Raw genomic sequence first — 24,034 nt, forward strand, 5'->3', positions numbered from 1 at the left:
GTCAGTCATAGAAGTGGTAAAATCCTAATGTAATGCCAGTAACCTAAGGAAAAAGGAAAACAATACTAGAAGCCTTTATTAAATCTTGACTCAAATGCTTCTAGAATAACACTGATTTTTTTCTAGAAGCATTTCTTTAGGCATTGAAATTTTCTTGTAATTACACAGATACTTTTTATTTTTAAATATTTAATGTTCATTACAATATAGAGTGGAAAAACAACATTCTTATGAGCAATCGATATGAAAGAAAGACTGTGGCAGCAGTATAATTGAGGAAATATTTATCTTAAGTATTTATTGATGATTCAAAAAAAAGACAGACATCAAAATAATCATTTAATACTTTATTCATAGTAAAAAGGGAAGCTGAGCATAGAGTTGGGAAGTCATAGCTTTTGAATATCTGCTTTTCTATTCACAGTTTTCTAAACTGACTTTAATCCCTTTGGAAAGATGACTGTAAATAATCCCCCATAAATAATCCCTTGTATTATTCTAATATAGGAGGTTTGAAATGGAAACTTGAAATTGAAAATTTACTTGTAAGATTCATGAGGTGTTGAGCCTTGTTATTTGTTTGCATTTCACTTTAAGGAATTTAAAATCATATAACCTTTATCTTAGAGAAAAAAAGGATCAATTCATGGTAAGCAGTGATAATGTAAATGCAGATTTGTTTGGAATGCTTCCTTAGGGATTAAGGCAGCTTTTCCTATATAAAACAGTCTATTTTAGTGAAAATCCGGGGTCAAGTGTAAATAAACAAAATGCAGAGTGGGTTTGTATCACTAACTCTGTCTGGGCATGAGGTGCTCAGACAGTGGCTGCATTTCTTCACTGTCTCCATCTGAATATTGAGAGAATCCATGGACCATGTCAGGCCAGTGGTCTATGCTGTGAGAAGACCCAGATGTCCTCCCAGAAGGATACTTTCACTCTAAATTTATAAAAGTTCCTTACTTATCAGTAAGAATTTGATCATCTAGTAATTTATCTAGACCAGTGATGGCGAACCTATGACACACGTGTCAGAGGTGACACGTGAACTCATTTTTTTGGTTGATTTTTCTTTGTTAAGTGGCATTTAAACATATAAAATAAATATCAAAAATATAAGTCTTTGTTTTACTATGGTTGCAAATATCAAAAAATTTCTATATGTGACACGGCACCAGAGTTAAGTTAGGGTTTCTCAAAATGCTGACACGCCAAGCTCAAAAGGTTCGCCATCACTGGACTAGACCATTCTTAAACATTTCTATTTCTAAACAATGCCCCTTCTTGAAATAACAAGATTGGGACCTTCATTACGACTCAATCAGACTTCCTCTCTGCTGTGAAAGCAGGTCTATAGTGTGAAACCTCCACTAGGACCCAACTACAGATGGCCAAGACTGCTATTTTTATTTACATGTTAAATCAAAGACAACTATTCCTTCTTTCAGGAAGCATGATCAAGTTAATTTCCTCAGGATGGCATGTTCCATCACATTCTGATGAGGATATAAGTAATGTCTTGATAAGAGAAGATGAATGATAGCTTTGTCAGGACAACCCTGTTGACTTCCTGTATTTCCTAAGGAGTAAGACTCGGAATATGACTATTCAAATCCCTTTCCATAGTATGAGATTATTAATAGGCACATCAATTTGACTACTATATCACAACAAATAACAGTGTATAATTTTAAAATCCTATTGTTAAGCATTGTTGGGTGACAGTTCCAAATACACTAACCACGTCCGATATAATTATATCTTAAAAAAAGGTAGATCCCTTTTCTATGAAAGAAGCCAATAATCATTTTAATTTAGTTTTAGTTCTTCCTTATATACAGTAAAGAAGGCATTAATTTTTCTACCAGCTAAATAAGCCTTTTTATCCTTAGGGTTGGGGAAATGACATTGAAAATGAAACTGTTATTATTCTTATGAAACACACTTAATCATGGATTAGTAGAAAATATTGGTACTTAATTCCAGATATTTTTTTTAAAATATATTTTATTGATTTTTTCACAGAGAGGAAGGGAGAGAGATAGAGAGTTAGAAACATCGATGAGAGAGAGACATCGATCAGCTGCCTCCTGCACATCTTCTACTGGGGATGTGCCCACAACCCAGGTACATGCCCTTGACTGGAATCGAACCTGGGACCTTTCAGTCCGCAGGCCGACGCTCTATCCACTGAGCCAAACCGGTTTCGGCAATTCCAGATATTTTTACCACTTAGGTTATTAATTTTTATATGGTTCATTTTAAGAAATACATATTTACTCACTGAATTCTAATAAATATCAATATACCTCCTCATAATGTCAGCAAGACTTTTTTTGTGTGTGTGTGTGCAAGAATGGGAATTCTAAATGATTTCCAAATACAGATGAGGTCCAAACAATATAGAGATTTCCAAATGCCAAACATGATTCTATATCATGAGTGTCTTCATAAAATTTATTTTTAGAACTGTGCTCTCCTTGTGCTAATCTCTAATTTCATTTCAAACATGAATAAATCTACTTTTCATGAAAACCTCCCCTTTTTCTAGAAATATTATAATGTATGAGGTAGTATAACCAGTAAGATGAAGGTAACTCTGTGATTGAAAGAACTTGACCAAAAGCCTCCTAAATATAAAGATTAGAGTGTCAGAGTGTGAATTAATAACCTCTATTTTCTAGTCCATTTGGTTGACTTTTTTTAAAAATTTGTATTTAAGACAAAAGATGATTGTCCTTCCTTTAGGATTTCATCCTTCTGGCTGATTTGTTATCCTCCCTGTGGAACGCTAGCGTGGCCCATTTTTTCATTATGGATGTCAGCAGACACTCAAACTGTCCCTGCCAACCACTGGAGTTGGCAGACCAAAAATAATTCCACATGTCACATCATTCTTTGGGGTTTACAAATCTATAATCCCTACAAACATTCTTGTAAGGTTCTGAACTATAGTCACTTATTGGAAATAAGAATGTTAGCAATTCACTAATATACACTGGAATTTTGACTCTTAATAGTCATATTCTCCCCCCAGTAGAGTGTATCTGTTATACATCTTTTTATTTGGATGTAATTTCCAACATAAACAACATATAGTCAAAATGAATTAAGGGAATCAATATGTGAGGCTCATTAGAACTCTTCAGCATCCCCAAATTGTCAACCTCTCTTTAAATGATGCTACAATATTTGATGTTTAAAGATTCACTTCCATAGTTTGCACAGCTATATATATTAAATGTGAATGGTCTTCAAATGTAAAATATTATAAACTTATTTTTTTTAAATCTATCACAAAATGAGTTGTAGTAGGAGAAAAGCATGTAGCCCTACTATGCAGTCTAGACCAGCCGTGGGCAAACTATGGCCCGCGGGCCGGATCCGGCCCATTTGAAATGAATAAAACTAAAAAAAAAAAAAAAAGACCGTACCCTTTTAGGTAATGACGTTTACTTTGAATTTATATTAGTTCACACAAACACTCCATCCATGCTTTTGTTCTGGCTCTCCGGTCCAGTTTAAGAACCCATTGTGGCCCTTGAGTCAAAAAGTTTGCCCACCTCTGGTCTAGACAGTAGTTAAAATGTCAGAGAAGGAAAGAACAGAATGCTTAGAGAACTAAGAAAATATAAAAAAGCATTAGAGTTTCATGAACTAAGAGAGGAAAAAGAATCAAAATATTTTTACAGAATGATATTAAATGCAACACAGATCTTACCAAGCTTGAAAATACACACATAACATTTCAATTTGGCCATAAGGGCATTAAGGGAACCTTCTAGAAAGGCATTTTTCACAGAGACTTATAAGGGAGATCAGATTTGAAAGAATAAAGGAAAAAGTGGCCAGAATGAAAAAAAAGAAGGCTCTAGTAAACAAACTTATAAACTTGTCCACAAAGGGAAAGGAACAAGAGAACGAGAAGATAAAGGAGAATGCTGTCATGAGGATATTTCAAACTTGAGGCAAAATTGAAACCAGAATTAAGGCTCGAGCCCGTGGAGATGAAAAGACTAGAGATATTAAAGTGTAAGTTTTAGAGCAACATCTCAGATAATTAGAAAGAGATGTCAAAGGCCCAGATGGAGAGATTAACTTTACAAAAATAGGAATAACTATTCCTCTGACACTGGTGAATAGAACCTTGAAGATAAGAAAAGAATTCTGTTAGTTAATATAAGAGCCAAATGTACTTCCATGCCTTTGTCCAATACTGAAAGAGATTTTGCTTTAATGGGATTCTTCCAATTAAAAAAAACACAAAACACTTTAGTTAATGAGGATTTTGAAATTAAACATTATCTCTTCAAAATACTTGGAAAATATCTGACTTAGGTTATTTATAAAGGAATAGAAGATCCATCGTGTCCCCATTCCAGCAGCTTTCATTGCTACACTAAGGAAATGTATAGGGTGTCCCCCCAAATGTATATATACTATAAAGGCAGTGTTTATTAAAATACATTTCATTTTCAAAATGTAATAGAATCTACAGCTATTAGCTGGGAAAGTGTGTATACATTTTTGGGGAACACCCTATATATCAAGAAAACATAGTACTGTATTTATATTTCAATATACAAATTATTTTAAGGGTATGAGATGTTTTTATTTTTTTAAAATAATTCTTTATTGTTGAAAGTATTACATATGTTCCCCATTTTCACCCATTGATCCCCTCCAGCCCGCCCCACCTCTTCTGCCCCAGGCCTTCAGCACCCTATTCTCTGGGTCCATAGGTTATGCACATATATATGCTTCTCCCTAGGGGGAGAAGGTACGAAAACATATGGAAATGCCAATTACACGTTAAGCTGGAGATGTTTTAAAGCTTAACGTGTAATTGGAATTTCTATATATTTTTGTACCCTCTCTCCCTAGGGAGAAGCCAAGAGCCCAGTGATTTCTCCCAATTGCTCTGCACTGCACTGGGGATGGAACTGGGGTGAGTGAGTGTCATGAATTCTCTACCCAGTTGGACATGGCTGGTGTCACACTGGCTTTGTCTGTAGGAGCCTCTTAGATGGATTCCTCACAAAGAAAACTGGCCAGAGACATAGAAGCATGGAACAGACTGATGAATCTCAGAGGGAAGGTGGGGGTGGGTAGGTGGAGAGAGATTAACCAAAGAATTTATATGCATAGTCTGAGGTGAAGGCCTGGGTGGGGCACAGGTGCAGGGTGGAGAGGGTCAATGGGGAAAACAAAGGGGACATCTGTTATACTTTCAACAATGAAGGTAAATTTAAAAAGCAAGAACTGGTCAGTGATTTGTTTTTGAGTCAGTGTCTCTTTGTGGGGAAGGAGAGTCTGGGGCTTTCTATTTCAACATCTTGCTGACATCTCCCCCTGGCTCGCTCTTCTTTAAAGGAAATCTTAAACATAATTTTTCGGGACCCTGACACATTATTTGGCATTGCCAATTGCCGTGTTATTCCTACAAGCTCGTTTCTATATGAAAATAAGCAGCCACCTTTACTAGCAACTTGTTTTTGATGATCACTCAATATGATCTGGAGCATATGTGATGGAAATGTGAACTGTCAATTACTTTAGTATCAAGTTTACCTTCAGATATCATCTAAAGAATTCTCAAAACTTTACCAATAATATTTATAGTTCAGATTTTAATTCCAGTATATTTAAATGATTGCACAATTCTATTGCTCTTCTCTGCAGAGCTCCGGGACTGTGTTTATTACCATGGTAACTAGTGTGAGACATCCAATAGAGCGAGCAGAAATGATTCTCTTACATAAACACAAAAATAGAGTGAATTGAACACTAAGTCTCATCTGAAGCACCGGTAGAGGTTTATACAGGAATTCATCTTCTCTGAGGAATCTGAACAGGAGTTTAAGTAGAGTTTGGGGATGAGAGACTAATCCCAAATTATTTCTCCATTGTTTGACCTTTCTGCTAGAATAACTGTCCTCATGATCTGATGATAGTGTGAAAAGGGACATTTTCTCTTTAACATGGACAATACTAGAAAGCTTCCTGTAATCTGATTAGAGTCAAATGATGCATCCAGGGGATACTTCGAGCTCACACCTCCCCTCTGTTTTGCAAGGGTGGTCTCTGAATGAAGTGACTGGGTGGAAAGCGCACTGACATTTGCTTAGCATGGCCTTGGGAAGAAGAGAAAGACCAATTTAACATATTTACCCTGGGGAAGGGTGACCCTTTGCACCATGATCATGATTCAGCAAGTACACATACCCTTTTTTGTTCCTCCCATAGCACTCTGATCACAGAAAACATTATTCAATATAGTCTCTCATACATTTATTTATATTCCTATGAATCTGGGAACTACTGAGTGCACAGCAAGGTCCGTAAACTGAATACTAATTTGAAAGGAGACATTGGCAAAGTCTTCTAAAATGTTGACCTTTCCTGCACTGGTAAACCGGCTACGTTTAGCAGAACTGACAGAACACAGGCTTTCCCCAGGCAACTTAGGCAGGATGTCTCTTTAAAGTCTTTAAGAATTCAGTCCGGGCCTCAGATGTTTTGTGGAAGGTGAGAAAAATTAAAATGTCAGAGGAAGGAAAACTGCCAACCAGCAAGGAAGTGATTTCAATGTGTCCTGGATCATCTAGAGAAGCCTTGGGCGATGCAGATTGTTATGCAATAATCAAGCTCCCAAAAACTAAGGAAGAAAAAGCTGTAATAGATATGACTAACCATGCATGAGTGACTCACAACACTTCTATAATGTGTTATTTATTCTAATTTATTCACATTCTGCATTTATTTAATACCTAGTATTTTAGAAGTCATTTAAGTGGTTAAGCTTGAGTGAGAGGTCCATAAAGAGTCTATTCTGGTATTACTAACATATTTACATACATATGTGTGTACATATATATGTGACTGTACACTATTTCCAAAATATTTGCAAGATATAAAATGTATGTACATGTGTATTCATATATAGGAATCTAGAAGTATATATACATATAACCATTATATAAAACTGAAGTATATACACATATTTCTTCCCACATGGAAATATGTGATAGATATAGGAAACTATGACAAAGAAATCATTAGCTATACCAGAAATAATGAAATAAGTATGGAGAGCTAGCATAAATGAGTAAAAATCCATTCAATAGACTATCAGTAAAGAAAGCATACTGTATTATTACTGAACACAAGTGGTAAATGGAACAAAATATAACTTTAATGAAATAGCATTTAAGGTAGTTCTATAGGGAAGCTGTTATATAATGCCTCATTTTTACTTATAATTATGTCAGTGCTTTTATATGTAAATATAAATAGGTATATATAATGCCACAGAGGGAGTTGAAAAAAGGTTGCTACCTTTAAAAATATAATCTAAACTATTATAATTATTTGGTAATTTTGATTATATAATATATCATATGTATGATCATATATGATCATAAATCATATATATAAGGAAAATTTCAAACTATACCTTTCATTTCAGAACATCTGCATTAATACTATTTATCTGTCATTTATACTATTTGCAAACTCTGTGAACAAAATCTCTGATTCTGGGTAACAACAGTATAGCTTCATGGATTATTATCAGCCTGCATTCATCTTCTGAGAATGGAATAATTAACTTCATTTGATAAGAAGGGGGATACCTTTATTTCTGACAATGGTTTAGAATTGCTTCCTTCCGAAGTCAGCACAGATAATGGAGATCCCTTATTCAGAGGTTACAAGCTGTCCCTCATCCTCCCAGAGAAGGGAACCAGAGGAGGTAAGTGACTGCAGTGTGGGGAATTAGGAGAGGCGTGAAGAAGCACTTTCTGCTGGAGGGTAATAATTGGGCTTTCTAGATTGACAGGCCAATGATAGGCTTATAAATAGAAGTAATTTCCTATCCTTGAAATCTATGTTTCTATAGGAACACAAAGCATACAGGTCCTCTGAAATTATTTTCTACTCAGACTCATCTAAGATCTGTCCTCTTTTATTGAGAGAAGGGATTATCAAAATGTGAAAGTCTAAAAATAGTGGTTTATAATTGAAAGCCTAATTCTTTCTTAATTATAGGTATGCTACAGTGGCACTCTATAATTAGGGGCAATCAGCAGCTCCAAAGTGAGTCAGGCTTTATCATTCACTCCGTACAAGGATGTATATGAGTTGCATAGCAGAAAACCCTGGAAGATAAAGATACGGGGCTTTTTCCTCACACCTCTTGATGGTTACAAGATTGCCTTTCACTTACACACTCTAACAGAACAAAGAGAATATCGTTCATGTTTTTCTACTGATTACCACTGATGGGATATATACTTTTTTAAGGTTAAAATTTTAAAACTTAAATTGGAATTCTAAAACTAATGCACACTCACTGAATCTACTAAATTAATATTAATATAACAGTTTGTTATTAACTGAAATCTGAAAATACTTTAGGCTTAAATTGAGTAATTGACATCACATACGGGCCAAAGAGAGAGATCTCTATAAACAAGATGAAATATCCATCTTATAATTTGATAGAAGTAAGGTGCTTTCACCCCCACCCCCCAAAAATATGCTTTTAGGAAACATTAGTTAACATCGAGACAAAACACTAAAAGTTTAGAATTCTGTTTTAAAACTGGCCATTTAATCTCTAAATTGTCTTAAAATTATTTTTTCATTACTTTGCTATTTATATATCTTTAATTAGCCAGTTACCCAACTTCTCAAATCAATTTCTCCAAAGGCTAAATCCAAAGCTCTTGCTGTGGTAAGTACAGAAATTGGCTTGATAAACTCTGTGATAGTATAAAATTGTAAATAAAACAAATAATAAAATCCTAGTCATAAACAGTATAAGAAGGGGAAAGCTATCAATCAAGCCAAAATAAGCCATATTAGGAACATAAGATAACTGTTAGAACTTTAAATATTAGCAGATGGTAAAAATGGTGAGAGTTTTTTCTTCTACATGTAAATTAGCTGTCTTTGGTCTGCAAGTAAGCATAACAGATGGCCAGAGGACAAAATACAATAGGTATCTTTAGTCTGGCTTCAGCACACTCCATCTATATCTCCTTCCCTGGCAGATTGGCCACCATGATAATCTGCCAGCTTTTACCCTGTCTTGAATCCATCTTACAGGAGCCTTAAACATGACTAGCACTAAAGGACAGTTAAGAAGGAGGACAACCCAAGATATGTGGTGAATGTTATTTTTAGGAATAGATGCAAGGTAAATTTCCTCTGCAACACTTTCCACTAGAAGCTTAGAAATTTGGGAAGAGAGGAAGTTGAGAAAAGATAGCTGCCTTTAAAGGCATAGTTGCAGAGGCTGCTAGAATAGTTTAAATTATACATGTGGCTCTTATTATGTTTCTATTAAACAGTGCTGAGAGTGGTCAATTTGTTGGCCTGAGTGTATAAATCTGCACATTTATATTTCATGCACTTTTCTGTGTGTTATAGCTCACAATTTTTTCAAAAAAAATTTTTAAGTATAATTTATTGTAAATCTTCGGTAATTGTGAATCTTATAGAGTACAGCATATATATGATCAGATGTATATTATGGAAAATTTCACCTGAGTCCTTTCATTCAGTCCAAAAGCCAAATATATACCTTAGGACTTAAGGGAAAATATTAATTAAAAATCAATTATATTTTGCTTTTATAATGTCTATGAATTAATTAGCTTTATCTTATTTTAAATAGCATCTATAAAGAGAAGTTATTTTTTCCAAAGAGACTGTTTTAAATTCCTCATATACTTATACAAGAAACACTATGTGGAAAGGTATGAGCCATGATGGATATGATTGGAAAGCCACAGATTCATAGAAAATATTCTTAGAAGTCAAAAACAAAATTAATATTGTCCTTACTATTATCATCATGGTACCCAATTATCAAACATTAATAAAATTAACAAAATTAATCAGAATTTAGCAGCACTGTTTTATTTAATCCAACTTCAAGAAACAAACCTTTTGTGTACATCATTTTTCAAATCACAACTACATTATATATTTTCAGGGGAGGTCTTAACATGGCAAGCTCCTATTCACTTTGGTGATGTGTGCTGTTATGTTAGCTTCCCTTTATTGGTACAAACAGAATAAATAGTGTGGTTTTGGGGTACTTTTGAGCCCATATCCTTCTTTCTCTAGACAAGGGAAAGCTGGCTGCAATGGTCTATGCACTGAGATCTAGCCACAGTTGATTTGACAGTTCCTTTTGAAGGTGTGTTGGCAGGATCAGCAATACCTTTCTTGAATTTCTATCATGATAATTCTCTAACATTACATAAGCAAACAAAACAGAGCATTGAGCAGCAGAATAAATTCAGGAAACTTCCTCTTCAAGGAAAAATACTATATGAAAATAACCCTTTTAGGAGTAAGAGGCCTCTGCACACTGAAGAGCTACCTGAATTTGGACAAATATTCAAATTTATCTGATATATATATCATGGTTTTTATGGAATTAGTACACTGAAATACAAGAATAAAAGAGTAGCAGCACTCTTTTGCCCATAGTTATCTAGCCTTTTCATCTTGGTTACTAGAGAATTTGCATATCTTGGCATCTTGGTAATTATGGCATGTTTCTATGATTGACTGAGTTAAGGTATACTGAAAAGCTCTGGGAACTTGAATGTGCCATAGTTGAGAGTATTTGGTTCTATTGTTGTCCAAACAAGCTAATGACAGTAACTCTCAAACTATGTATCCTCACCTAGAAGTGAATATCTGGAAACGTTTAAGATCGTTTTAATCATATAAACAGTACAACTTCTTCATTCATAGATCTCATGTATTTCAAGAAGGAAGAATACTAGTAAAATATGTAATATTTTTGCATCCTCTTGGGATGCAAATAACGAAAAATGCTTCAAAATACACTGCTAATTAAGAATCATGCAATATTCTAATTTAGTTCAATAGATTATTATGATCAAGTTAGAGCACTAAGTTATATTAATAGTATTTAAACACATTAAATATATGGTTGGAAGTAAGAGTAAATTGTCATTAGTAGTAAATCTGTATTACAACATTCATATGTAGAACTGCATTAAAGTAGCTGCTGATAGATTGACCACACTTCTGCATTTAAATTGCAGTGCCTAATGAAAGCATTAAGCTTCTAAGTCCAACAAATTCCAGGTTATTATCTGTTATCAGCTGTGACTGCCTCCAACCACTATTTCTCCTAACTTCAAGTTATTTGGAAAAAGAGACCAGATGCCAGTGTAGGGTGAGACAGTCTTCAAATTATAATCTGCTTCAACTGAAAATGGAATTCTTTAACCCTAATTCTCAAGTAAAAAGGCCTAGCTCTCACTCAAATAAACTCAGATACATTTAAAGGTATTTGTGGATTACCAGAGATCATCATATGTCATATATATTGGCTTTAGACCTAAGTTTATCAGCTGTATTTAAACATTTTAATAGATTGAGTTCATATATAGAGATAATAGTATAATAAAATAAAATTATACCAATATCAGGTTATTGGGTTTGTCCTATAAACAGAGATCATAAGGCCACCGATTTTTTTAAAGGTAAAATACATTATAATTACACTGTACATTTTAAAAAGCTGAAGGCCTTTGTTAGCCTTTTTTTTTTTTTTTTTTGGAGAGCTTGACAGAAAATTCAGAATTTACACATATATACATAATCTGTTTTCTGACATAAAATTAGCATAACTGATTTGAAAGTGAGCTTTCAACTGTAAACTATGCACAATAAATGACAGTCATACTTAAAATCAAACAAAAAACACCATTTTGTTTTAAAAATAATATCAATCTATACTTAACTGTACTTTGCTTCAATTTTGTTCCAAAATTGCAATCAAACTTTATAAAACTAATATTTCATTGCAATATTGTGTTTTTACCCAAATAAGTGAGGAATCAGAAAACAGATAGAGGTAGAGCTAAGGGTAGGAATAGGGTAAGGAGGGGAATAGGGACAAAGTCAAGAATGGAAATAGGATGGAAGGAGACTGGACTTGGGGTGGTAAACACACAATACAACATACAGATGATGCCTTGAAAAAGTGTACACCTGAAACCTATATCATTTTATTAACCAATGTCACCCAATAAATTCAATAAGAAAAAGAATGGAAATGGAGTTAGAGACAAGGGTGGAGTTTACTTGCACGTAGCAACTTCGTATAGACCTTGAGAGGAGGCAAAGAGGGACAACGTGGAAATAGGTTAAACTTTAAGAACAAAAGCAGAAGGTACAAAGCAGAATCTCTTACCCTGAAAAACTCTTTAGTGGAGCCAGAGTCTAATGTTCCATAAGCAATTTCTGTTTGCTTAGAAAGATCCTCGGCACTTTCGATGGGAGACACCATCCTCTCTACAGTCAGGAAGGCAGCTAAGTTAGCCGTGTAGGAGGAGATTATGATCAGGGTAAAGAACCACCACACACCTCCAACAATGCGCCCAGAGAGGGATCTAATAACAAGTATGAAATGGATTTGTAAAGTGAAATGAATGACCTAATAAAAAAACAAGTTAGCAGTATTATGCAAATATTAGCTTACAGGGAAATAATTTTTACTTTTCAAAATATCTGCACCTTAATGAAACTGGAAATCATTAAACATTCTGGACAAGGAATACAGATTAACCAGATTTGGTGAGGTACCCAGAAACAAAAACTTTCAGATTCTTTCATAGTTATCACGCCCAAATTGTTTGTGGTATGACATCTCCTAACAAAGCAATTCAAGAAATGTGCACATAATCCATTCAGTACTCATTCTACTTTATCCACTCAGGGCATAAGCAAACACGAACAATACAATCTAAGATCACCGGCAATATTCAGAACAATGTTGATAAACAACCAAATGTTAAAAATAAGAGTATGCATCATAGATATAGCTTTAAACACTGGAAAAACCCTCCCTTTGATTCAGCCAATGAAGCTCCAAACCCCTCAAAAAAAAAAAGATCCAAAATTTCATTAGTTTTTTGTTTGTGCCAAAATGTGGGTTTTAGATGCAGGATAGGATAGTAGATGAAAAAAGAAATGTTAACTACAAACAAAGGTATGAAACAAAATATAATTCTAAATGAATAGAAATTAGATGTTTCATGGCATGGACAGTTATCACCCTGTTCCTCTGTGGCTCCTGCTTTAGAAAAGAAAGCTCAAGGACAACAAATTAGACACAAAATTTTGCCAAGATATAAAATCCTAATGGCCATAAATCCTTACATAAAATACTTTTTAAAAGCATAATAGATTCCCAATAATTTACTTTAAACCCTAGATAGATAAATACATATACATGTACATGAAGAAATAAATGTGTACTATGCTATTTTAAAAAAACGTGGTGGGATTCTACATATAAAGGCATTTAAATAATATTAACAAATATAACTTTCTTTGCTAACTGCTGTGTCTAAAATTTTGATTTGCTACAGTAAAGAGGAAATACTTCTAAAAATGTAAATCACAAAAATTTGGCAATTTATGACCTAAATCAAACTTTCTACAGTTAACAGTAATATTTTCTGATGATTCACAGATACTATATCAAATTAGTGGATACTATTTTTAGAATAAACTACTTAAGCAGTCAGGGGAAAGAGGGGGAGCTCATTTAAAACTAATATTTTTTTAATATAAAACATTTTTGTTGCTAAAATAAAAAAGGAGAGAGAGAGCAAGCAGTGAAAACAAAAAGAATGCAATTAAGAGCCTTGATCACAGTCTTTAAGAGATGCAAAGAATTAAATAGCCCTGACCAGTTTGGCTCAGTGGATAGAGCATTGGCTTGTGGACTGAAGCGTCCTGTTTGATTCTGGTCAAGAACATATACCTCAGTTGCAGGCACCTTCCCGGCCTGGGCCCTGGTCGGGCTCCTGCAGGAGGCAAACAATCGATGTGTTTCTCTCACATCGATATTTCTCTCTGTCTTTCCCTCTCTCCTTCATTCTCTCTAAAAATCAATGGAAAAATATCCTTGGATGAGGATTTAAAAAATAAATAAATAAATAAATATGACAGGATGAAAAGTTAAACACTACTCATTTAATATCTGAAAGGATATTAAATATATTTTAAATTTGGGAAACCCTTATGTAGACATAACTACTCTCAAAATGTTCACTGTTTCTTCCATAAAAATGGGAGGTATAATTATATGGCATGTACCCTGTATTTAAGAGGACAGATTCTGTACCTTACTGCTCAAACCCCTTAAACAAAACCAATTACATAGCAGTTGCTTTTAACACTATTCATTGCATGTTAATTTGCAATATATTTGAGAATCATATTTATAAATCATTCTCTTCCAGTTGTAAAATAGACATAAGATAAAGACATAAGTTGTGCTATAATTAAGTGATTAAACCCTATTTAATGAGATTAAATATGCTAATTTATTTAAAGTGTACAAAATAAAGAACTTATTGGACTTATACATCATTCAAACAGAAATTCGTGAGCATTTTATTATTTACTTGTTAGTGTTTTCAAAGGATCAATTAATGTTTTTGAAAGAGTTCCTGAAAAATTTTATGCAGAGGGCAAATTCAATTTTATGTTTTATGGTAACAGACAAAAACAGTTTTTCTAATTAAATACAAAAATTTAACCTCTCATCATCTGTACTAAAAGAACCAATAAATGCACATAATGTAACATTTCTTTTTTCTCTCTAATATTTTTAAATGGCAATATGTTTATTCATTTTAATCCTTTAGAGATAGGGTAGGGGAAGAGAAACAGGAAAATAAAAAGCCAACTTCTGAGCATTTTGCTCTCATGATTTCTGTGGTTCTAGTCTTCAGAAAATTATAGTTAACATATTCCAAACTTGATTTCAGGCAAGTGACCAATTATATTCAATAAATCATTCCAGATTAAAATTTAAATGTTGCATTAATATTAATAATATAGTTCTATATCAGATGTTACTTGGAAGGAAATGATAAATATATTTTAAAATATTTAAAGAGCATCTCTAAAGTGATCTGTGCATTTCATGCATTATGATGATGATGATTTTAGACGTTAAGCTACTCTGTTCTTTTCTAAACTGGAGTAAGTAATGATCACTGCATTTTAAATAAAGATAATCTGGTTCATTAAAAGTCACTAAATTTGCCAATATTATGTAATATATTCAATTTTTAAAAGCACATTTAACATAAGATGAAATATATATGCTGAAAATCTTCAATATGTGAATTTGCCCATATATTTTTGTAGCAAAAAGAAATCAATTAAAAACAAGGAAAAAATACACTATCTAAAATATATCTTACCAGAAAATAAAAATTATGACATGTGAACTTGTAATAAAATCAACAGTGCACAAAAAAATCATGTTTTAGGAAGCAGGCTTGTTGAAAATTAGAAGCTGTCCATATGTCATGGTGGGCCCTGGAATAACATGGATTGTTAGATGTGCCCTGTGCTCCAGCGCCCAGGTGTAAATATGTTTTCTGCTCCTCGATGGGGACTGGACACCAAACAACCTCCTTCAGAGCCATGATGGACATGGAGCAGGGTCCATCTATGGGAAGCCAGGCCAACATATCCTACTCCATAATAGTCTCCCTACACTTCTCCCTCCTAACTCATAAGGCAGAGCATAGTTTCTATCACTCTAAGATCATTGCCTTATGTTTCAGGAATAGGGTAATATTATGCTTCAGTAGCCTTCTCACCAAAAATGCATCATTTTGTTATTTTTGGACTAGAGTGTTCTCTGAGATCTAAATTTGGTTAGTATTTTTTGTAATTCATTATTAGAAACTTCTCTTTATGTCTTCATCTTACATCAGATATAGAATTAAAACTAAATATAGTGTTATAACCATGAGTCCTATCTACCTTGTCAGAGAGCATGAGAAATGGCATATATATATGCCATAAAAATACCATTGGCATGTTACTAATTTAATGTACTTCTACAGACTAGCCATAGGAAATATGATTGGATTAAGATTGTTTAGAACAACATATTTCATAAAAATTGACCTATCAGAAAAGTGATTGATTATTTCTGGGTACATTATATTTTCTTAATCTCACTAGGTGGAGTATAAAATAAAAATTGCAAAACATACAAATTCTTTAGCTTCTCATATATTTTTAAGTTAATCACTTATTTCCCCCCCAAAGTGCCAAAAAATTAACACAATGAAATAGTATTAGAAAAGTCACCCTCTTCTCTAGTTATTAAAATATCCCATAGAATCAAAGGAGGGTAATCAAACCCAATTTAAAATATGCCAACAGATAATCATTTAGGCTTTAAATATGAAAGCAAGCACCCTATAAATGGTATGGTTTGTTCTTCAGAAGAGCAAAATATGTCTGTCATTCTTATTCCATGTATATAACATGAACAAAAGCAATATATGTTTGGTAATATACCCATCATATTTAGGCATTCTAAAGTAGGAATTAACATATCATAATGTGAAGAGAGGTGTATACACGAATTTCTTCCATGATGTATATATTGCCATTCAATTATTACCCAACCATGTGTTCCTAAATATTTTTAAAATGTTATTATAATGTCCTTTAAATTCAGCAACCTAACCTTAAAAGAAGCAAATTTTATCATCTTTTCCACACTCTTTCGATGAGCTTATGATGGGAAAATAAAAGAGATGGGATGTGTGCCAATGAAGTTTTGTAAAGAAGCTCTTGCGTTTGTAGTTTATATGTAATATTGCCCATCTTCCCATATACAGGTCTGTGGATCAACACACAGATGACTGTAAAATGAGAATATGCAGCAAAAACACGGTACCCCTCCAAGAAGGCATGGAATGATAGGAACCTTATGCATTTTACAGCCTCTCCATGGTGTGTATAATTTCACCAGGGAAATATAAGGTCAACATTCAAAGAACATTGCTCAAATATTTCACAGGCTTATGCCGATTTTAAATATCTGCCCTTGAGTCTTAAACTGCGTGGACAGGTAGTCGGCAGCTGTTAATTTCTTTCGAGTGAATTTATAAACACCATGAATGCCTGCATGAGACCTAAAATGCACAAAGTTGAAGCAGGTGAGTAACCAACCTTGGCGAAATATCGCATCCTTGCTGCATAAAGGCACCCAAGGAAAACCAGAGACTATTAAAAATCCCAAATTCATTAGTTGATTCACTACTTTGTGTTTCTCTTCCATCTTCAAACTCCTCAGTGTGCCACTCGTAGGGGCTAAATCTGCTGACCAGGAATAAAACTACACTGACCCCAATGTAGGCAAAAACAATGCACATCCAGATTTCATAGGCTAAAGGATCAAGAAATGAAAACACTCCTGGTTTGGACTTCTGAGGCTTCTTGATCATGATAGAGATCCCGAGGCTCATAAAGGGCTTTGAGAAGTCAATCACCTCTTCTCTCACAAGGGTAATAGTTAATGGAGCAATTGCAATATCAGCTTTCTGTAAGGGAAACAAAGGAAAGTAATAGTACCTAGAGTCATGGTCAGAAAGGAATCATGGTTATATTATTGGATCAAAAGGGAAGGAAAGGAAATCAAGGACTTGGCCATAATTATTTCCCTGGTAGATTCCCAGTAACGAATAAACAAAAAAAGCAATTGGTTCCACAGATAACCCTCCTTTTGATAAATACATAGTACACCCATCTGGCTTGATTATGCTAATTCCATCTTTACACTGCATCTGTGCCTGTGCCACCATTGCACAGCATATGTCCCAGATGCTTCAAGACAGATGAAATGCCTGTCTCACTTAATCTGCACGTTTTCTTCGTACTTCATCTTTAATCTTCAAATGTTCACAAGGACATAAGATAGCATTCTTAGAGTAAAGTGGGAAACCAACAACCTCAGACAAAGGTACTTTGCAGGGAGGGAGGCATTCTGTCAACAACAGTCAAATGGAATCACTTTTTATGAGAAGAGCTATACTTACCCCATAGACAAGTTCTCCAACCATCCCATTCCAAATTTTCGTGTCTGCATCCCTGGCCCCATACTTGCCATCCCCAACAATTGTCAGCTTGTACTTGAACCCACAATGTTTGGCGATTTCTGCAGCCAAGTCAACACAGTAGCCCTCATAGCGCTCATTGCCATCAAGCATTTCATGATTTTTCTTCATCATAACATATGGAGATTCCTATATGGACAGACAGTGCTTTAGTTGATTAAAATGGCTTTGTTATTTACTCTCTGAAACAAATTTTCTAGTTTAATAATTATCCCTTAGCCAGAGACATTGCAGAATCCTATATAATAAAGAGCTAATATGCTAATTAGACTGGACTACAGAACAACCTTTCAGAACGACAAGTGGGCAAGGGGGGGCAAGGCCACGAGGCAGCCGGGGCCACGAGGGCCAAGCCCCTTGCATGAATTTCGTGCATTGGGCCTCTAGTATAAAAGAAAAGATTAAGCATAATCCTTCTGAAAAAAGTCCTCAAATATCTAGCATTACATTTCAATAGCATGGCTTGTATCTAGCCATACCAAAGTAAACAAGAGACTCAAAAGCACAAACTGTTGGCATGCCCCCTTGTCTTGTCTGTAATTCCTAGGGTTTAGAAAGGAAGAATTCTACTCAACAGCTGTTTAATTCAACTCTGGATCCACCACACTCTTGTTCTATGTTAAGGCTATGCCAACCCCAAGAACCACCATTTACCCAGAACCCTATTTCACCGCTACTTCAAGCATAGGGTTTAAGCATGGCCAGTGACATACAGGCTGCAAAGATCATCGCCATGGTGAAGTTCTGATTCTACCCTCTCACGTTTTAGGTCTTGCTTCATCTATGAGATAAAATATCCTAGAATGATACTACAAGGGTGGCTAGTAGCTTCTCCTTGCAAACATAGGAAATAGGAAGCATGAAAAAAATGATTCAACATACATAGCCCCCAATTTTCCACTGAAAAGTGGCACCAAGGATACATGGGGTCTCCGTGAGGTGCTTCCTCTCAATGGCATGATTAAGGCAAAAATCTGCAAATGCGTAGCTTAGACTTATTAAGATATTTCTACATGCCAGCCAATGTTTTTATCCAAATCCTTGTTAGCCTTTCTATATTTTTTTCTCAATATTGTTAGGCTAATGATTCCCACAAAATCCTACATCATGGCTTAGCAAAATAAAATAGTTTGGTCACAAAATTATGTACTATTAGTGAACCACATTTCCTCCATTTCATTTCACCAACAGCTTGCCATGGCGATCTAATCTCTTTTCCATTTACCCCAAACCTCGATGTTCAAGATCCAGTCCAATTTTATCTCAGGCATTCAATGCACATTTATTTAGCACAGGCTATTGCTAACTACCGTGTTGAGACTTGGAGTTAAAAGAAGGGAGATCAATCTTGCCTTTAAGGACATCATCTTTTATTATGAAGAAAGAGAAGTTGGCAACATTATGAAAACTTGTAAGAAATGTAAAGATAAAATATACCCACAATGGAATGGAAATGAAAAAGTAAAGCACCTGAGCAAATACAAGGCATGCTCTTTAAGATTTTACCCAGTTGTAAAATCTGGGGTATGCACCAAGTTATGAATTATCTGTAAAGCTAAGAGGTAGCGGAATGCTCTAGTTAGTGCTGTGTAGTCCTTTTTGCAAGAGTAAATGAATGATTGAAACATTGCAAAAGCAACACTATGATAGTTATTGCCCTAAAATATAATTAGCAATTCTTTTTGGCACTACTTTTCATAAGAAAAATAAAGTATAACATAGGATTAAGTAGCTAATTACCAGAATTGTAGTGACAACAACAGTCTTATTCTCAAGCCCAGAGGTGTCGTTTCCAGAAGGTAGCTCAGTAAGGGTAACAACCATTTTGTCCACTTCACTCCAGTATCCAATCTGAAAACGGTTACAGAAGGTAGGCAAATGGATAAATGACTTTTTTTTATTAGCAAAGCATTTAATTATTTTCTAGTCCATGCCTGAATCTGAAGTTATCCTATATTAACTAGGCTTCTTCTAAACACTGATGTGTCCTTGATATATGTGAATCTAATAGGAACAGAAAGGGACTACAAAACAAACAAACTATTCTTAAAAGCAGTTTGTCTTTTTATGTTCATTTGTCATATTCGCCAAGGATCATTTGTTTGGGAGTGATCATATAGAAATATAAGGAAAGTCCAAAGAGTGGCATTCTGGTCATAAAAGTAAAATAATATATATTGAACAGTAGTGGTTATGTTTTGTCTTCTGAACCGTGAACTTTCAGCAATAGTTCTTTTTCTTCGCAGCAAATTCTTTTTCCTACCATGGTCTAAAAGAAAAGTATAACAGTTCTATTTAAAGATTACTTCTCAGTATTACTTACCAGAAGTGAATAGATTTGAAATAGAAAAAAAAAATAACATTTAAGAATATGTCTGGTTCTGGAAGTTGTCAAGCTCTATGTGAATACACATCTTCAGGACTCTTTGGACGATGAGGGGATGGGTTAGCTAACTCACCTCACACAGAGATAACTGCCTTTAAATCACTAATGATTTACCTTCCGGGGACCATTTGTTTTGAGCTCCATGATGTTAATTGTATAGTTTATTCTTTTTCCATTCTGGTCAAACTTTATATTTCCAGAGAGACCTTCAACCTGAACCTAATAAGGAAATGGGAAGGGAGCACAGTTACACATTGACTTCAACCAAAGATACAAACTGTACAGATTACTCTCACCGGGCTCAAGTCCAGAAAACTACATTTATAAGGGTTCTTTTCAACCTCCCACCTGCCTTTGTGTAGTTAGGAAAGAATGCCCCCTCCATGTGAAACATAAGGAATAAAAGAAGGATGACTGATTCCGCAGAGAAAAAATGAGAACCATTGTTAAACCACATGAACAACTGTGTTGAGTGACTGACCTGTTTGAGGGCCCTTTCTATTTCTACACCTTGTCCCCAGGGGACTGCAGGGTTGGCCAGACAGTCTCCAGCGTTCCCCCTTCGGGAGATTTCAATTCTCTGCTTCCGTAGGTTGCGGAAAGCTTCAGTCATCACTTGAACAGCATCATAGGTCAGAGCAGAAGTATACTGAAAAATATCACACACATTTCATGAGAATGGGAGAAAATTCAACCTCACCACCATCAAGACTGCAATTGCCCACCATACAATACCATATCAAGTCCAAGAATTTAGACACTGTCTATGCATCTAGGAACTTAAGAATCTAAGAGAAGTGGTACAGGATATTGGGACTGTGGAAAGTATCTTGATGTGCAACATTTTCTGTTATGTTAATATGTCAGTTATTTCAGGGGACACCTTTTATAATAATTATGCCAATGTTTTTGTCTTTTCTAATCAGTTTCTTATGTGAGCACCAGGTTATGGCCTACTCTGGTGATACAGAAAATTATCAAATCAATCAATAACTGTTTTTCCACTGTCTACTGAGAAATTCATGTGGCAATAAGGAAAACATATTGATCAGTTTCACAATTCTTTATCTCTAAACAACCTTAGTGATGCTCACGTAGACCTGCAATGGACTTTGGAGTATTTGTTTCTAATGTCCCCTAAATGTTTATGGTAATCAAATTGAACTACCACCAAACTTCATAATTTCTATATCCCCTTCATGCTTCAACAGTCTATGATAACATTGGTTCCAAACCATGGTATTCAGATCCCATTGGCACAGCAAGGTTATTGCAGGTGCTAAGAATCAAGCAGGAAAAAAACAAAACTACATGTGTATTAAGCATTGGCTGTATTATTATGTGAACACTAGAAGCCCGATGCACAAAATTTGTGCAAGTGGCTCAGCCCTGGCAGCTGCAATAGCTGCCTCAGCCCTCACAGCTGCGGTGGCTGGCTCAGCCCTCACAGCCCCAGCTTCATCCAGAAGGTTGTCCGGACGGTCTTTCAGCTGTTCTGCCGTCCAGTCTAATTAGCATATTACACTTTTATTATTATATATATATATACATATATATATATATATTGCCATCTATCAAATGTATGATGCTGCTGCCAATAATAATAAATCACATCCTATATAATAAAGCCTAATATGCTAAGTGCCTGGTAAACTGGTCGGCCATTCAACCAATCAAAGCATAATATGCTAATGATATGCTAAGGCCACTCAACTGCTCGCTATGATGTGCACTGACCACCAGGGGGCAGACAGTTGACCAGTCCACCAATTGCTATGACGTGCACACACCAGGGGGCAGACACATCAACTGGTAGGTTAGCTTGCTGCTGGGGTCTGGCAGAGATGAGGACTGAACTGGATGGGCGGGACATGCCCTGGAGCCCTCTCATGGTCCCTCCCTTGCTGGCCAACCTCCCGTGTCCCATCCCAGCCCCAATCATGCACCGGTGGGGTCCCTTGGTCTGGCCTGCACCCTCTCGCAATCTGGGACCCCTCGGGGGATGTTGGGGAGCCGGTTTTGGCCCAATCCCACAGGCCAGGCCGAGGGACCCTACTGGTGCATGAATTCCTGCACCGGGCCTCTAGTTTTAACATAAAAGCTTTAAAGAATGCTGAGGAAATTTCTGTTATTGAGTATTTTCCAATCTGTAGGTAACAAAAGTACAGTGTAGCTAGGGGGAAAAAATACACTATCATACTGACTTTGTGACACTCTAAAATTCTTAACCATGAATCCAAAATGAGCACTTAATGTTTCTAAACAATCCTCCTTTCTTTAATGACTTAGTTCTTCCACTCTCAGAAATGACTACAGTATTTTATAACTTCTTTTATCTTCATATACCCATGCCTCCGTATACTTCTTTTGCTCTGAATTCCTGCTGATTATCTTGCCCAACATGATAAATAGAAACGATCAGACAAAACCCCCTTATATCTCAACCCAACATGACCCAGCTCCACATTATCTGCTTCCCTTGTGAGTTGACATGTGAGGTGACCATACTCCTACATCAGGACAGCTACTCCAACAGTGCACTCACTCCCTCCCTCTGACCTTAAGGAAATTCCGCGCGCCCCCCCCCCCCCCCCCCCCCCGCACCCTGTGCCATTACAACCTCAGTATCCTGCATCAGCCTTTTTCTCTCTTTGGGTCATCTCTATTAGCAAATAAACTTAGGCTCAGTCATTGAAAGAGCCATGAAGTTAAATTGCATCCATATGCTCCAACATTATTTCCTTATTGATGCTCTTTTTGCCAAACCCACTCCCAGTCACTCTCCTTCACATGATCTTGTTTATTCTCTTCATAGCTTCCACCAGTATCTGAGTATTTTGTTCATGCATTCTTCATTTGTCTCCATCTCTCTTCCCTACTAGCATATTTACTCTAGGGAAGCAGAAAACTTGTCTGATTTGTCTGTCACCACTGAATTCTCAGAGTCCAGGGCAGGGCTGGGCACATTGAAGAGAAGGAGGAAGGAAGGAAGGAAGGAAGAAGGGAAGGAAGGAAGGAAGGAGGGAAGGAAGAATTGAAAGGAAGGTTAGAGATCTTCATATGGTCCCCATCTTTATGGGACTCACATTCTCTCCTAGTCCAGTGAAAAGATATATAGACAGATAACTACAATAAACCTATTATAATATTACTAGAGGCCCGGTGCATGAAATTCATGCATGGGTAGGGCCCCTTGGCCTGGCCGGCAATCAGGGCCTATCAGAGCCTTCCAACTGCCAGGTGGGGCCTTCCTTCATTCCATGCCGCCCCCTGGTGGGTCAGCACATGTCATAGCTAGCGATCGAACTCCTGGTCTCCTGGTCAAACTCCCACAGGGACAATTTGCATATTAGGCTTTTATATATATAGATGAATTGGTTTGACGGTGGATAGCTATCTGTCTTGTTTGTTTTTTAAATATTAGAGATGTTACACTAAGGCAAATGAGAAAATAATTTATGTGATATAAATTATCCCCTCCACGCATCTAGAATTTTTTAAATTTTTTTATTTATAATTTATATTAAATATTATTTTGTATTAGGTATACATCATAGTGGTTAGATAGCCATATGCTTTACAAAATGTTTCCCTCAATATTTCCAGTACCCAATTGGCACCATACATACTTATTACATTATTATTC

At 35.6% G+C, this 24,034-nt stretch overlaps 1 protein-coding gene across 5 annotated transcripts in view; it reads right to left on the minus strand.

Moving 5' to 3' along the window:
- The window catches only part of GRIA2 (glutamate ionotropic receptor AMPA type subunit 2), a 122,203-nt gene that overhangs the window by 6,600 nt on the left and 91,569 nt on the right, over nt 1-24,034 (minus strand). For all 5 annotated transcript variants that reach the window (XM_070415410.1, XM_070415409.1, XM_070415413.1 and 2 more), the window contains 6 exons: nt 20,870-21,037; nt 20,503-20,607; nt 19,743-19,853; nt 17,925-18,131; nt 17,059-17,429; nt 12,251-12,449 (listed from right to left, as the gene is read on the minus strand). In XM_070415410.1, coding sequence (XP_070271511.1) covers nt 12,251-12,449; nt 17,059-17,429; nt 17,925-18,131; nt 19,743-19,853; nt 20,503-20,607; nt 20,870-21,037 — 1,161 coding nt within the window. The remainder of the gene's footprint in view (nt 1-12,250; nt 12,450-17,058; nt 17,430-17,924; nt 18,132-19,742; nt 19,854-20,502; nt 20,608-20,869; nt 21,038-24,034) is intronic.

Source organism: Myotis yumanensis, unplaced genomic scaffold, assembly GCF_028538775.1.
Source record: "Myotis yumanensis isolate MYYU_CA2020_CCGP unplaced genomic scaffold, mMyoYum1.0.hap1 SCAF_5, whole genome shotgun sequence".
Classification (NCBI taxonomy): Eukaryota; Metazoa; Chordata; class Mammalia; order Chiroptera; family Vespertilionidae; genus Myotis; species Myotis yumanensis.